This window comes from Anolis sagrei, chromosome 3 (assembly GCF_037176765.1).
Source record: "Anolis sagrei isolate rAnoSag1 chromosome 3, rAnoSag1.mat, whole genome shotgun sequence".
Lineage (NCBI taxonomy): Eukaryota > Metazoa > Chordata > Lepidosauria > Squamata > Dactyloidae > Anolis > Anolis sagrei.
Window position 1 is genome coordinate 252,062,588 of NC_090023.1, and position 13,606 is coordinate 252,076,193.

At 40.7% G+C, this 13,606-nt stretch overlaps 1 protein-coding gene across 1 annotated transcript in view; it reads right to left on the minus strand.

Annotated features, from left to right (window-relative positions):
- Positions 1-5,226: 5,226 nt before the first annotated feature.
- Positions 5,227-13,606, minus strand: part of SLC7A14 (solute carrier family 7 member 14) — a 75,039-nt gene continuing 66,659 nt past the window's right edge. Inside the window, exons 8-9 of the mRNA XM_060767532.2 lie at positions 7,475-13,011; positions 5,227-7,174 (exon numbers count right to left, since the gene is read on the minus strand). Coding sequence (XP_060623515.2) covers positions 12,692-13,011 — 320 coding nt within the window. The 3' untranslated portion in view covers positions 5,227-7,174; positions 7,475-12,691. The remainder of the gene's footprint in view (positions 7,175-7,474; positions 13,012-13,606) is intronic.

Sequence of the window (13,606 nt, forward strand, 5' to 3'; positions counted from 1 at the left end):
GAAAGCTTCTACAGAATGAAATCAAGCCTGAACTATTCCTAGAAGTCTACATTCCTAGGTGACTACATTGAGGCTGTTATACTTTGGTCACAACTTGAGAAGACATGATTCATTAGAAAAGACCATAAAGCTTGGTAAGGTTGACAGAAGTAAGAAAAGAGGAAGATCTCATTTCAGACAGATAGACTCAACTGTGGAAGCCATAACTCTGAGTTTTCAGGACCTGAACAGGGCTATTGCAGATAGGGTGACTTGGAGGTCTCTCATTCATGGGGTCACCATAAGTTGAAGCTGACCTGCTGGCAGTTAACAACAACAATAGACTGGATTGCCCTGCACCTCTTTTCTTCCATAAATAAGTCATTGGCTCTTCAGTGTTGTCACAACACTTTTCTGGCTACTTCAGAATCCACTTTCTGCTTGGGCTTGGTGGTTTATAATAATAAGAGTATGGTTTGGCCACCTTTGATGTATGCATAGTAGGCGGTGGCATGGGAGTGAGGATAATAGCTTACACTATTGTCACAAACGTTGGCGACACAAGGATGGTACTGTGTGGAGAGGGCTATAAATAGTGGTTAACAATGGGTCACATGGCTTTCCCCAAAGCTATGTAAAGGCTTAAGAGCTTGGTGGCATCACTGAGGGGCATTGTGTTTGAGCAAGAAGCTCCCCGGCTTTCCAAGTGGGTGATGGAGGAGGAGGAGGAGGAGGAGGAGGAGGAGGGTCATGTGACAAATGCCAGTCGGTCTCATCAGTGCCACCCCCACACCGCTTCTCTCCCCTCCACTAGGCAGCTAATGGTGCTAGGCAGGAGTGGCTCTTACGCACTGTCTGTAGCTTCAATTTGGCTCCTGATGTGATTCCACAGGAGAGATAAGACACACCATTGAGCTGGTTGGCCTTGGAGGAGATGAGACACAAAGCAGACATTGTTACCCTTGATGAGGTCAGCTGCTACTGGCGGTGAAAAGAGTATGGCTGACTTATATGGATAGAGGGGGCTGACCCAAGACATTAGGTTACCTGACACACAGAATGTAAAGTATCCAAAGACAGATAATTTATTTTTACATGTATGTGTTTGTACATGTGCCTTCAAGTCACATGTCCACTTATGGCAGTCCTTTGACTTTTCACATATCCGATTTTATGGCAGCCCATATACCTTCCAACTGTCTCTGTTTGGCATGGACAGTCCCGATTAATCCATTCTTGTCTCATTTTTTTCAGCTGCTTTTCAAATGTCCCAGTTTCTCTCATCTCCTTTCACTTTAGACCATTTTTTTTCATCTCATGTTAGTTGCTGCAGCCTGAGTTTAAAGTACGCAAGTAGTTTGCACTTGTGATGGATGGATGGCATCCTTGAAGCGACTGGACTGACCTTGAAGGAGCTGGGGGTGGTGACGGCTGACAGGGAGCTCTGGCGTGGGCTGGTCCATGAGGTCACGAAGAGTCGGAGACGACTGAACGAATGAACAACAAACAAAACCCAGAAAAGGGGAAAGATAAAATCTTTTCCTTCTCAGGGCTGTTGTTGTGTGCCTTTGAGTCATTTACAACTTATGGTGACCCTTTCTGGGGCTGAAAATGTGTGACTTGCCCAAGGTACTTCAAATGCATAACTGAAGGAGTTGCACTGATCTTTCAGGATGGGTATCTCTGAGTCTGGAAGGAACATCTGCACAAGCAACATGTGTTCAATTTCACTTCTGCTTCCTTGCCCATCAGAGAAAAATATCCAGCCAGTTCTGTAGGGGAAATTACATATATGTAAGACACTGACAGGATTTCAGGCTAATGGGTGGGAGATGCTGGCCACTGCATACAATATTCAGGGGAAAAAAGCAAACTGTTCCAAAAAAGTCATTTTTTATAAGTAAAGCTGGGCCATGTGTAACCTGCAGGTTGCATAATCCCCTGGGAACTCCAACTGTGATGGAAGGGTGTATGTGTGTATATACACACACATACACATATATTTACACACAGAAATAACTTCTGCTTGAAAGCAAAGTCTACAGCATTGTCATGGGTCCATGGTGTATCTTTTCCAGATTGTGATTCTCCTTCAATTTGCCTCCTGATGTGATTCCACAGGAGAGATAAGACACGCCATTGAGTTGGTTGAACTTGGAAGAGATGAGACACAAAGCACAAAGAGATGGGGCTATTTGTGATTTATTGGGACATCCACACAACCTTCAGACCTGGATATATTGTTCACATTCCTCTACTAAGGGATGGCAATTTTTTAAAATAAAAATCTCAAACATGTTTTCAGAAAAAAAGTCTTCTCAGAAGTTTTAGTTCAGCTTTGTTTCCGTTTTATTTTCAAACCTTGTTCTTACAACATCTCATTGCTCATTGGGATGCTGTAGCCTCTGGTTGCTGAACGACAATGGGCAAAGGTACCTGTAGTCCGCAATGACTCGCAAGGAGGCTTTTATAGCTTCTAGGGTTCAGCAGGACTACAGAAGTATCCAGACGTCTTCTTGGGATGTGAGGACAATTAGGAAGCATCTCTTCTCCACCCAGCCATTTTTGGCTCAGGAAGTGGCTTTTTTTAAAGCAACAGTGGAATATCTGGCAGAAGTTGATAATAAAATCTCAGGGGAGGCATCACTATAGGCCTTCCTACACGATTTTATGATACCTGAAACTCTTTGTATCTAAGTTTTTTTCCCCGTGTCAGGGGCGACTTGAGAAACTGCAATTCTGGAGAACTGGCCATCTGCAAGGATGTTGCCCAGGGGATGCCCAGATGTTTGATGTTTTACCATCTTTGTGTGAGGCTTCTCTAATGTCCCCACATGGGGAGCTGGAACTGACAGAGGGAACTCTACCTGCTCTCCCTGGCAGTCAGTAGTCCTGCTGGCACAAAGGTTTAACCCACTGCTCCACTGGGGGCTGCATTGCATCTAAGTGAAGCTGCATTCAATGACCTTGTGTAAGAAACAGTCCCACTGTACTTTTATTTGTGCCAGAAAGTAACTTTGGAAGTTACAAGCAAGTCTGGCCAGCATTATTATTTTCTTTTGGCAACAAAGAATAACTTGTATGGGAAAGCTGCGTAGCCTTCAAATGCAAAGGGGTTGCCCAATTGCCCAATTGCACACTTGTATAAGGAGATTTAAAAATGTACAGCTGTCTGTAAAAGGAATGCACATATGTTGAGATGTTTGTTCATAATGTAGGATTACTATATTTTGAGAAAAGCAAAAAAGAAGACTCATTTACCAGCTGAGTAATTCAAACTACTGATTGCTATGATAACTCTTGTCTTAAGTGTTCTTACTATATAAGGGGTTATAATTACTACTAGAAATATTCTTAATATTCACTGTATTTAAATAGCAATATTTTTTCCTTCTCTTCCCCCTTCCCTGCTTCTTCTGACAGCTGCCCCATCTATTCTTTTGATCCACTCTATTCCATTGCCCTTGCAATAGCCAAAGACTCCCGCTCATCTTCTCATTCTGGGTCTATTTCTTCTCTCCCTACTTCAATCTGCACCAGTGCTTTTCTCTCTCTTCCTGAGCAGTTTGCTAAGCTGCCCTCTGTCTCTTCTCCCAATGTAGCTCTGGATGGAGCTGGTGAGACAGTAATGAGGAGGCAGCAGGAGAAGCAGCAGTAGGCATCGTAAAAATCGTCCCAGATAGAAATTTTAACTCTGAAAAGAGGGCACGCCTGGGAATATGGCATTTCCTAAAGCAGTGGTTCTCAACCTGTGTGTCCCCAGGGGTTTTGGGCTACAACTCCCAGAAATCCCAGCCAGTTTACCAGCTGTTTGGATTTCTGGGAGTTGAAGGCCAAAACATCAGGGGACCCATAGGTTGAGAACCACTGTCCTAAAGGCATGGCCTCCCACCTGATCTTGGGAGATAAACAGGGTCAGCCCACAGATTTAATTATTTATGGATTTGATTAATATGGTCTCTTTAAGGGATCTCCTGGTCCTCCAGCATAACTCTTATCATTCACCTCTACCAGAGGCTGACCATATAATTGCACCTCTTTATGGAGGACAGACTGCAGTTTGATGATAGATTATAACTCTGGTTTTGCAATAATTTCCACTCACTCTGGGAACTGTATATTCTCAAACTGTTCTCAATTGATGGGAACAGTCGCAACTAATTTCCTGTCATTACGCATCTTAATCTGCTTTTACTGTCTTCCTTTCATTTTCCAATTCTACCCTTTTGTCTTTAGCTTATTCAGTTCAAAGTACAGAAGCTGGAATTTCGCCCTTCCCCATAGAATCAAACTGCGACAACCCTTTTTGATTTGTGTGTTTTTCCTCTCCCAGATAACTTTTGCCGCTTGAATGTTGCTTGGCCAGACGTTTCATATGTGAAATGATGGAAGATATGAAATTGGATTTATGTGAAGTGAGGTAGGGTTTTGGAAGAGGAGACACATCAAGTGGTAATTCCCATTATTCTTTGCAAGGAGCCACAATAGGTATACACCACTGGTTCTCAACCTTTTTTTTTTTGACCTGGGACCACTTGACCTGGTGCCAGTGCCCACTCTCCAACATTAGTACCAAAAAGGTTACGAATAAGTTTTTGGTCAACTTCAGATTCGGAATGATTTGTGATGCTAATTCAGAAAATTGCAGTGGATAGACCACACCAGCTCTAGTTTCTAGTACAGAACGTATGCCATCCAGTAGTCGCCATCTGCTCATGAACATAAAACCATATTTAGCAATGTAGAGCTGATGTGGTCTATCCAATGCAATTTTCTGAATCAGCACCCCAAAAAACCCCAGGTACAGGCCTAAAAATGAAGAGACCAAGAAAAAAAATGTAGGGGTTTTTTTTGGTTTGGTTGTGTTATGATCCATGGATTTTGTTAATGTTTGGCATTATAAGAGGGTTTTGTGAGACCAGGCATGCTCATTGCAATGGTGTAGTAATGGTGAGGCCACAGACCATATTTTAGTTCTTGAGGAACACTGGTGATCCACGGACCATAGGTTGGGAACCACTGCCATAGATAGTGAAGGACTGAACTGAAGACAAAACTGGAAAGAATACTGAAAGCCAAGGATAACAGAAGTGACCTAAACTCAATCTACTGTCATCCCCACTCCTCTCCAGATTTTATTGCATAGATTAATAATCTGTTCCTTGAACCCATAACAAAGCAAATAAATACCAAAATCAGGCCATTCAATTGTTCCTCCACAAAGGAAATGTTTCCAAGCTCTTAAGGCAAGATTTGTTTATATTTAATTCATTTTAGCATTGAAAAATATCATACCTTCAGATACTGGTAAATTTAACAAATATTTGGATATATCAATATAGAGACTGTGGGATTTTCCCCCACCCCACTTTTTTTGGTTTAAAATTTCATTTCAAAACTATGGACAGTTTGGTTAAGGTGTTTCCTGTCTCTGGCTTTCTTTATAAACCCACGTTTTTATTTTTTTGTAAATATAAAGGCACACAATGAAGCTTTATGCATCTATTAAAATATACACATTTGGTAAATTTAGATTTCTTTTCCAAGTGTCTCAACAAGTCATTATATTTATATATTTTATAGAATACTCAACAACACAGTCATTCCCAAAATAAAAGTCACTCCATGAAGATATCGGCATAAACTTTCATCAAGACACCACCACAAAAATTCCCATTGCATAGTGCACCAATGGGGTTTAGGAAACACCAAAATAAATAAATAAATAATGTAAGAAAACAAAGGTGTTGCATTTTTTTGTCCTTTTAAACAAATACATCAAGTTTATATCAGAACTGCAAAGAGGTGTTACAGCAAGAAATGTCACCTGCAAGAAATCAATTAATAAAAGATAAAAAATTAAAAATAATTGCAAGTTGGACAATCTAAAGACCAAAATGAAATTAACAGTAGGAAAGATATTTTACAAATTGAGAGTAGAACACAAATGTCATTGTTAAACACACACATGGATAGTCTTTTGCATCAATGAAGTTGAAGTGCAGACTCTTGTAGCCAAAACATTCTAGTTGCCCACTTTCCCAATGCTGTGGTCTGTTTTAGGCATAGGGGCTCTACAATCAGCTTCTAAGGGAGGTCCCTCGATTTTCACAGAAGGGGAAGGTTGGAAGATGACAAAGAATGCATTCCTCAATGTACCCTACCCTCTAAGGGCTATGCACAACCTGTATCCACTATATCTCCTGATGCACAATGTGTACAGAAATACATCAAAACCTCTTGAGGACCTTCCATCTCTCAAGGGTTTGATTTACACACATGCAGACACATTGATTTGATTTCTTGATTGTACGGACCTACTTCACTGCAAAGCACTGCATTTGAGATAACATAAGGTGATGGAGAAATTCCATCTGGACCATTTGATCACAGATGGCTCTTTCAGAAATGCAAGTCACCACTTGAGGACACTGCCGTCAAGCAATGAACAAAGAAATGTGTGAATCAGCTCCAAGTACTCAGAACTAGTTGAGGTATTTAGAGTGGAGAAGTGATAATTTTGGAAGTGCGGATGAGATATCCCCGAGGAGAATCCAAAAAATGCAGAAAGTACTGTTGATCCGTTAAAAAAAACACACCACTAGCAACTTTACCTTCAGCAGAAATAAATATTTTCTAAAGTCAATGATTCCTAATTGGTGTTGTGTGCCTTCAAGTTGCTTCTGACTTATAGAGACCCTAAAGTGAACCCATCATGAAGTTTTCTTGGCAAAATTTGTTCAGAGGGGGTTTGCCTTTGCCTTCTGAAGTTGGGAGAGTCTAACTTACTCAAAGTCACCCAGTAAATTTCCATATCTGAACGAAGATTCAGACCCTTGTCTCCAGAATCCTAGTCCAACACTCACACTACTATGCCATGCTGACTTGATTCTTATCCATTCCAGAATAAGTCAGCTCACAAATCTGGTCACTCACAACCACATATCTTTGCTAGAAAAATAAAACCCTTGTTACAGCTAGTGTGAGGCTTATACCATAAAGCAGAAAAACACTGCAAGCCATATTCCAGTCTTCCTAAGAAAAGAAAAACCTCAGTGCTTTGACCACATGAACCTTGCTCCAACACACCATTGGATATTTCTCAGCAATATATCACTTTCATGGTTTGCTTGGGAAAGAGCATCATAGGTGTAGCTAGTTTCATCCAAAGCCCTGATTTCACAAAGTTCTGCACCTATAGTCAGAGGCAGCCCTAGGTAATTTTCAATGGTAAGCAAACAGTATTTTGGCATGCCCCCCCCCCCCATCAATAACTGATATATATTTTCTGTCCATCGTGGAAGTTCTGTGTGCCATATTTGGTTCAGTTCCATCATTGGTGGAGTTCAGAATGCTCTTTGATTGTAGGTGAACTATACATCCCAGTAACTACAACTCGCATATGTCAAGGTCTATTTTCCCCCAAGAGCGCCCCTGGGCAAAATCAACTATACTGCAAATGCTTACTTTGCGTAATGGGTTGAGCCGCCCCTGCCTATAGTCACTATAAGGCAAGACGAGGAATCAACAACCAAGCTTCTCTCTGGCACAGTTCTACTAAAGGCACATGGTTGACCCACTTTTGATCCAAAGCTGGTATGATGTGCATACAAATGTACACTCAGAACCCCTCCTGTCTATAAGAAGCTCAAATTGGTTCTTAGATATTCTTTACTGGGACAATGTCACAACAACCTCAGGTGCACATGTTCAAATGCTTTCTGATGTCCTTAGAAATACTTGCTAACCTTCTCCAGTCCTTAGAAATGAGCTTCTCATTTGGAAAAAAATGCTCCCAGTAGGAAAATGCTTGATTTCTCAAGATGCATGGGTACTCAGTTACTGAATGTAAGCATCACAGCTCAAAGATTGTCAAATGAGCTCACTGGTGTTGTCTAGGTCTTTGTGTTCTATGTTGTTTGGTTGCAGTGGGGCATACGACATGGCGTGCAATTTGAAATTTCTACTGCTGAAAAAAGACATTTCAAACATTATTTCTAGTAATTGCATTTCTTTTTGCTCAGATGAATTTGGGATACAGATGAGACTTAGGACAGTGTTGTCAGAAACATTATTCTATTGGGATGTCCAGAATACAGTATAACCTCAATTTCTGAGGGACAATACTTGTGGTTTCATCTACCTGCTTCTGAACAAAACATGGCCTCTAGGCATTTTCTAGGCCCTTCAACATGATTCTATAATATTCTTGGCCTGGAAGTCCTTCATTTTAATAGGGTAACCTATTATCCAGGAAGTGAAACTTAGAGATCAATGAAATTTATTGGGTTTTAAATAAAGCATCATCACAGCAAAATGAGAAAAAAATAAAGGTACATTGTAGAGGTGGGGAGGGCCAAAAAAGTGAGATGTGAAATATCACCATAAGTTAGTTTAAAGCTTTAGCTGCTTTTAACTAACTATACCTCAGGGGAGGTATTTAAAAATGTGAACCCAGCAAATGGTGATGTCAAGCGGAGGAAGATATTTCCATCTGGTGAATCCCAGAGGCTGGATTTAGTCCAGGGCCTCAGTTTCCTCACTCTTTATTTCGTATCAATTAGAATAGAAATGCCCTCTTCATAGACTCAGGAGTGAAAGTTCAAGAGACACTAACAAAAATATACAACCTAGAGAGAAAGGAGCTGTGCAACGTATCATGCGGCTGGTTTGCAGGAGCCTGGGTGGTCCATCTTCATCAGATCACCAGGTCCTGGGGCAAAGAGAAAATGCCAGCAAATGGGTTTAAACAGTGGTCTGACCCCAGTGCTTGGCAGACTTGACTGGAGTGGCCACATGTGGTTTGTGGGAGGAGATTAAAGGACTTGTCCTCCCACATGCTAAGCAGATCTATCAGGAGGAGCACTTCACGCCCATGCTGTAGTCATTGAGAAGCTGTTTATATATTTCCTATAGGGTTGTGTTTTGAGGTATGTTGGGTTACTTGTCTTATGTCACCACTTTTTGGGAGGCAGGGCAGTTGGCATGGGTCCTGGATCAGAATCTATTGCTGATAATGGAAGGGGGCCTCTTGGGGGGACTTTGGAAGTGTGGTGAATTATAGGTGTGGTCCAACTCAAGGGCTGGCACCTTCCTTGCATCCTCTGATGACAGGGGAACATGTAGGCAGAGCGCCCCTTATCCCTCTGGGTTGTATCTTTCTGCTATCCTATCTGGCAATGGACTGGAGTATCGAGCTCATTGATCAACAGGTGGGTTGGTTACCAGTTAGATCCAGACCCATGCAGGGCTAACCCACATTCCCAGCTATAACCAATAAAAGTTCTAGCCTCTCTCTTCTAATTTTATATTAAGCATAGAGTATTATTTCAGCAAAGTAGTACTCACTCCAGTAGAGGCAAGAGCAATTTTGGTATTATGTCCTCTATAGCAATCTATGTTGAGATAGGATGCTGGCTACAGCAATGCCTTGGAAACCCTTTGATTATATTACTGTTTGGCTTAAGAAGAAAGATTGGGTGGGTGGCATTGTCCAAGATAGCTACACAAACATAACTCCATCAACATAGCTGGCTGCTCAGGATCTCAGCCATCAAAGTGGTAGGAATAGGACATTCTGTTTTCTAAGAACACATGTCGCCTTCGGGCTTGAGAAAGGTGGGATAGTAATATCATAAATAAATAAATGTGAGGAACATGGAGGCCTCCAGATAACGATTGAAAGCTCCTATCATCCCTGGCCATGGGGACTTGGGATGATAGAATTTGGAGGACTACATCTGGAGAATATATATTCCCCAACTCCAAGGCCTGGTACTGAGACTAAAGCAGAAAGAAGGTCTAGCTTTTTGCAGCCAAGAAGACATCTTCGAGAAAGGGATGAATGGCAGAAATCCCAGAGCCTATCCCTCATGCTTTAGGAAATGTTTCTTCTGCTAAATTCCTTTTGGTTTTTGCTTTATATGAACCTCAGCCAAGGACCACCACTCCTCCTCTTCATGACTCCACGGCCACCACTGAGCACTCCATATGGCTCCAGTTCAAGACAGATAATTTTCTATTCTTATCTATTATACACTGTTTGTACAGAACAATGCTGTGCACACTTGGCTGTTAACATTATTATACATAAAATATATTATAATAGTTTATGGAGAGGGGTAGCAATTATTTGTACTAGGAAATGAATCCAGGAAACAGTGTTTTTCTACCTTGCAACAATATTGCATTTTAAATCTTTTAGAAATGACAGGACCTTAGCTTCATTCTATTGATATGCTGTTCCAGATTTTTGACCAAACCTATATTTGATTTGATTTACAGTTTGGTCTCCCCCCTCCCCTATGGAAAGCATGGCTATGGCTCTCCAGATATTTATTCCTAATCATTAGTCATGATGGTCTTACAGTTCTATAACATCTGGAGGACGTATTTAGCAGAATACAAGGGTTTTTTTTTCATGTCAGGAGCGACTTGAGAAACTGCAAGTGAGAGAACTGGATGTCTGCAAGAACGTTGCCCAAGGGACGTCTGGATGTGTTACCATCTGCATGGGAAGCTGGAGCTGACACATGAGAGCTCACTCCACTCCCTGGAGTTGAACCGCCAATCCAGTTTAACCCATTGCACCACCGGGGGCTCCAGAATACAAGTAAGAACAATAGAGGGAATGCCAATAATTATTATGAGTAATTCTACTTCCACATATGTCTCTTCTACAGACAAGAGTTGAGTTTCACTTGGTGGAATGTAAAAGGAAGTAAAGATATTTGCAATGAATCTGACCTCTGTTGACTCATTGCATGCATATGTGTAGTACTTCATGTATAGCAAGAAAGTGCCATCAGTGTATAAAATATTAACAATAAATGGGGATTTCAAGGTGAACATGCTAGAAGATCCAGATTTTATGGAATGAGAATGAATGAATTTAACACGTAGGTTGATTTGCTTGTAGTTTGGCTACAACCAAAGAGGTTCTGACTTGAGCCTGAATGTTGCTTTGGTGCATATTATTAAGAAGCATTGTGGAATATAACACCGAGATTTTCACCACCAGTGAAGGCTCACATGTGTAATAATCACATTTTACATATATTATACTCTTTTGCCTATATTGAATAACAGTGTTTTCAGTTAGTGGTGAGCTACAGGAATAGCCGAATCATGCAGTATAGCTCTTGCTGGACTGGATCACAGCGTACCGCAAGAAAAAGATCACACAACAACACCCTCTCAATAGAAGCACGTAGCAAGCAACGACTGAAGTTTTTCTGCAAGTATAAAAATTATAATGGGAAATGGACCTCCTATATGCATGGAGATATTTTATTGTCTAGGAAAATAGCTTTCCCTTTCATCAAGAATGTTCCATGCAGTCATGTCGGCCACATGACCTTGGAGGTGTCTACGGACAATGCTGGCTCTTCGGCTTAGAAATGGAGATGAGCACCAACCTCCAGAGTCGGTCACGACTGGACTTAATGTCAGGGGAAAACATTTACATTTACCTTCATCAAGAGTCTGAAGTGCTAAGGACTAGCAAGATTGGTGTATGTGAGTTTGCTGTTCATGAATCTGTTTTGATGGGAGTCAAATTGCCACTGTGCCCGGGTTCTGTCTGCTAGATTATATTATTCACAGAATCTCAAAAACTGATAAAATGAATAAATATATGAAAGAAGCATAAAAAAAACTTAACCAGTGCACAAACTTAAGCTGGTTGACACTGAAATCAAGTAAATTGGTGAAGAACCATCATTCACCAGTAAACAAATCAAAGCTTTTTTTTGAAATCGTGAACACTAAACAAGAACACATGAAACAAAATCCAAATGAAAGCCCAGGTAAGCCAAAGAGTGAAAGTATTTTGTTTAGTGAAGAGATGTATTTGCTTTCTAGACATGATAGAAGAATTACTGGCTTGCCTCAATCTATCGTTAAGGGGAAATGCTGTGCCTGCAGTCTGAAAAGATCTACCTATTGAAGTTTCTCCCTGTGTTTACTTTCTTTTAGAAAAGGTCGACAAACAAAAACTAAGATTATGTTGGCCTACTGTATCCATGGATTTTGTATCCACAGTTTTTTTTTAAATCCCAAAAGCAAACCTTGATTTTGCCATTTTATATAAGGGACACCATTTTACAACAGCATTGTTTATAATGCAGTCACAGATTTAAGTATCCATGAAAGGTCCTGGAACCAAATTCCAGTGGATATAATAAAGGAATCCCAAATAGTCGGTGGTCTCCAATATGATCATGAACATTCTCTATTGCAAAGCCCAGAGAATATGAGCATTGTGCCAATGGAAATTCATTGTATTTATCAAGCACGCACTTTGCTGGGTTCATTTTCCATTGGGACTATACAATCACTGCAACAGAAGGCTCATGGGTGATATGGTTCTTAGGCCCAGGAAGATTTTGCAGGCCTAACTAGTTTATATCATAGGTTAGCTCCTGACAACATTCAGTGAAATGGAGCTATTATTGGTGATGGCATTGGGTGGAACGGGATGAGAAATCGAAACTTTTGTGTGTGTTTAATTTGGCATTCTGTTGATTCAGGACAAGCACTTGAGAGAACCTTCCTGAAGAGCCGAAAATAAGTGACAGAGTGAGTGATGCTGTAAAAACACCAGAACATTTATAGAAAGGCTGCATCTGAAATGAATGCAAAGAAAGCCATTGAATTGAGCCCAAAGGTTAGCTTAGTGACACAGAGTGAAACGGTTGTGTTTCCATCTTATCTACTCTGGTGAGTAGTCTAACTCATCATTTGAAATGAGTGCATCCGAGTTCTGTTTGTGTTTGCTTTTGCTTTTTGCTTTGCTACTTGTCCGACTGCTCTCCTTTGTTTCCGACATCTGCTGGTAAGAGAAACCTTTGTCATCGGCAGGATCCCAGTCCTGGTAGTTTTCACTCTCAGCATATGCAAAGCCATCTTCAACAGAGAAGGGATCAACATCAACATCGTAGCGTTGGTATGTACTCTGATGTAAAGCTTCTTCTCGGGCAGTGATCTCCAGTGTACTATTCCAAATGCCATAGCCAAAATAAATTAGCAACCCTGGAGAAGAGAAAGGAGAGACTTTGGTTGGTAAATGCCTTGCTACAGTGTGAGTTTGTCTCCAGCAAAAGGTAGTTTAAACCTTCACAGATCTATCAATACTGCTGTAGAGTGCAATATTTTTGCTGCTTCCACAGGTAGTTCTTTTTCTAAAACATATTTTATTTATTAGACTTTTCAGATGCAAAGAAATTCAGCATTGCAGAGAAGGGAAAATGTAGGACAAGTTTTATTTCTCTAGGATTTTCACTGGAGCATTATCAAGTAAAAAATACATTTTCTACTATGTAAAAAGATTATAAACACAAAGAAGTAGTCTTGGATGTAAGTTTCTATGTACATTTTTACTATGACTTTCTCTGTTTGATTCTCTGCCTCCCAAGATTAGAAAGAGAAAGATAAGCATAGCAGTAAAGAAAGATCCCAAACAAATATTATGATATTAATTTTTGAAACAAGTAGCAGATTTTTTTGTTGCATTCTTCTATGGTGTCACATAGGTTTCCTATCCATAGGACCACCCTACATTCCCAGATGTTCCCAGGACATTCATCTGGTGCCATTGATATTATATTATGGCAGTGGTGCACAACCT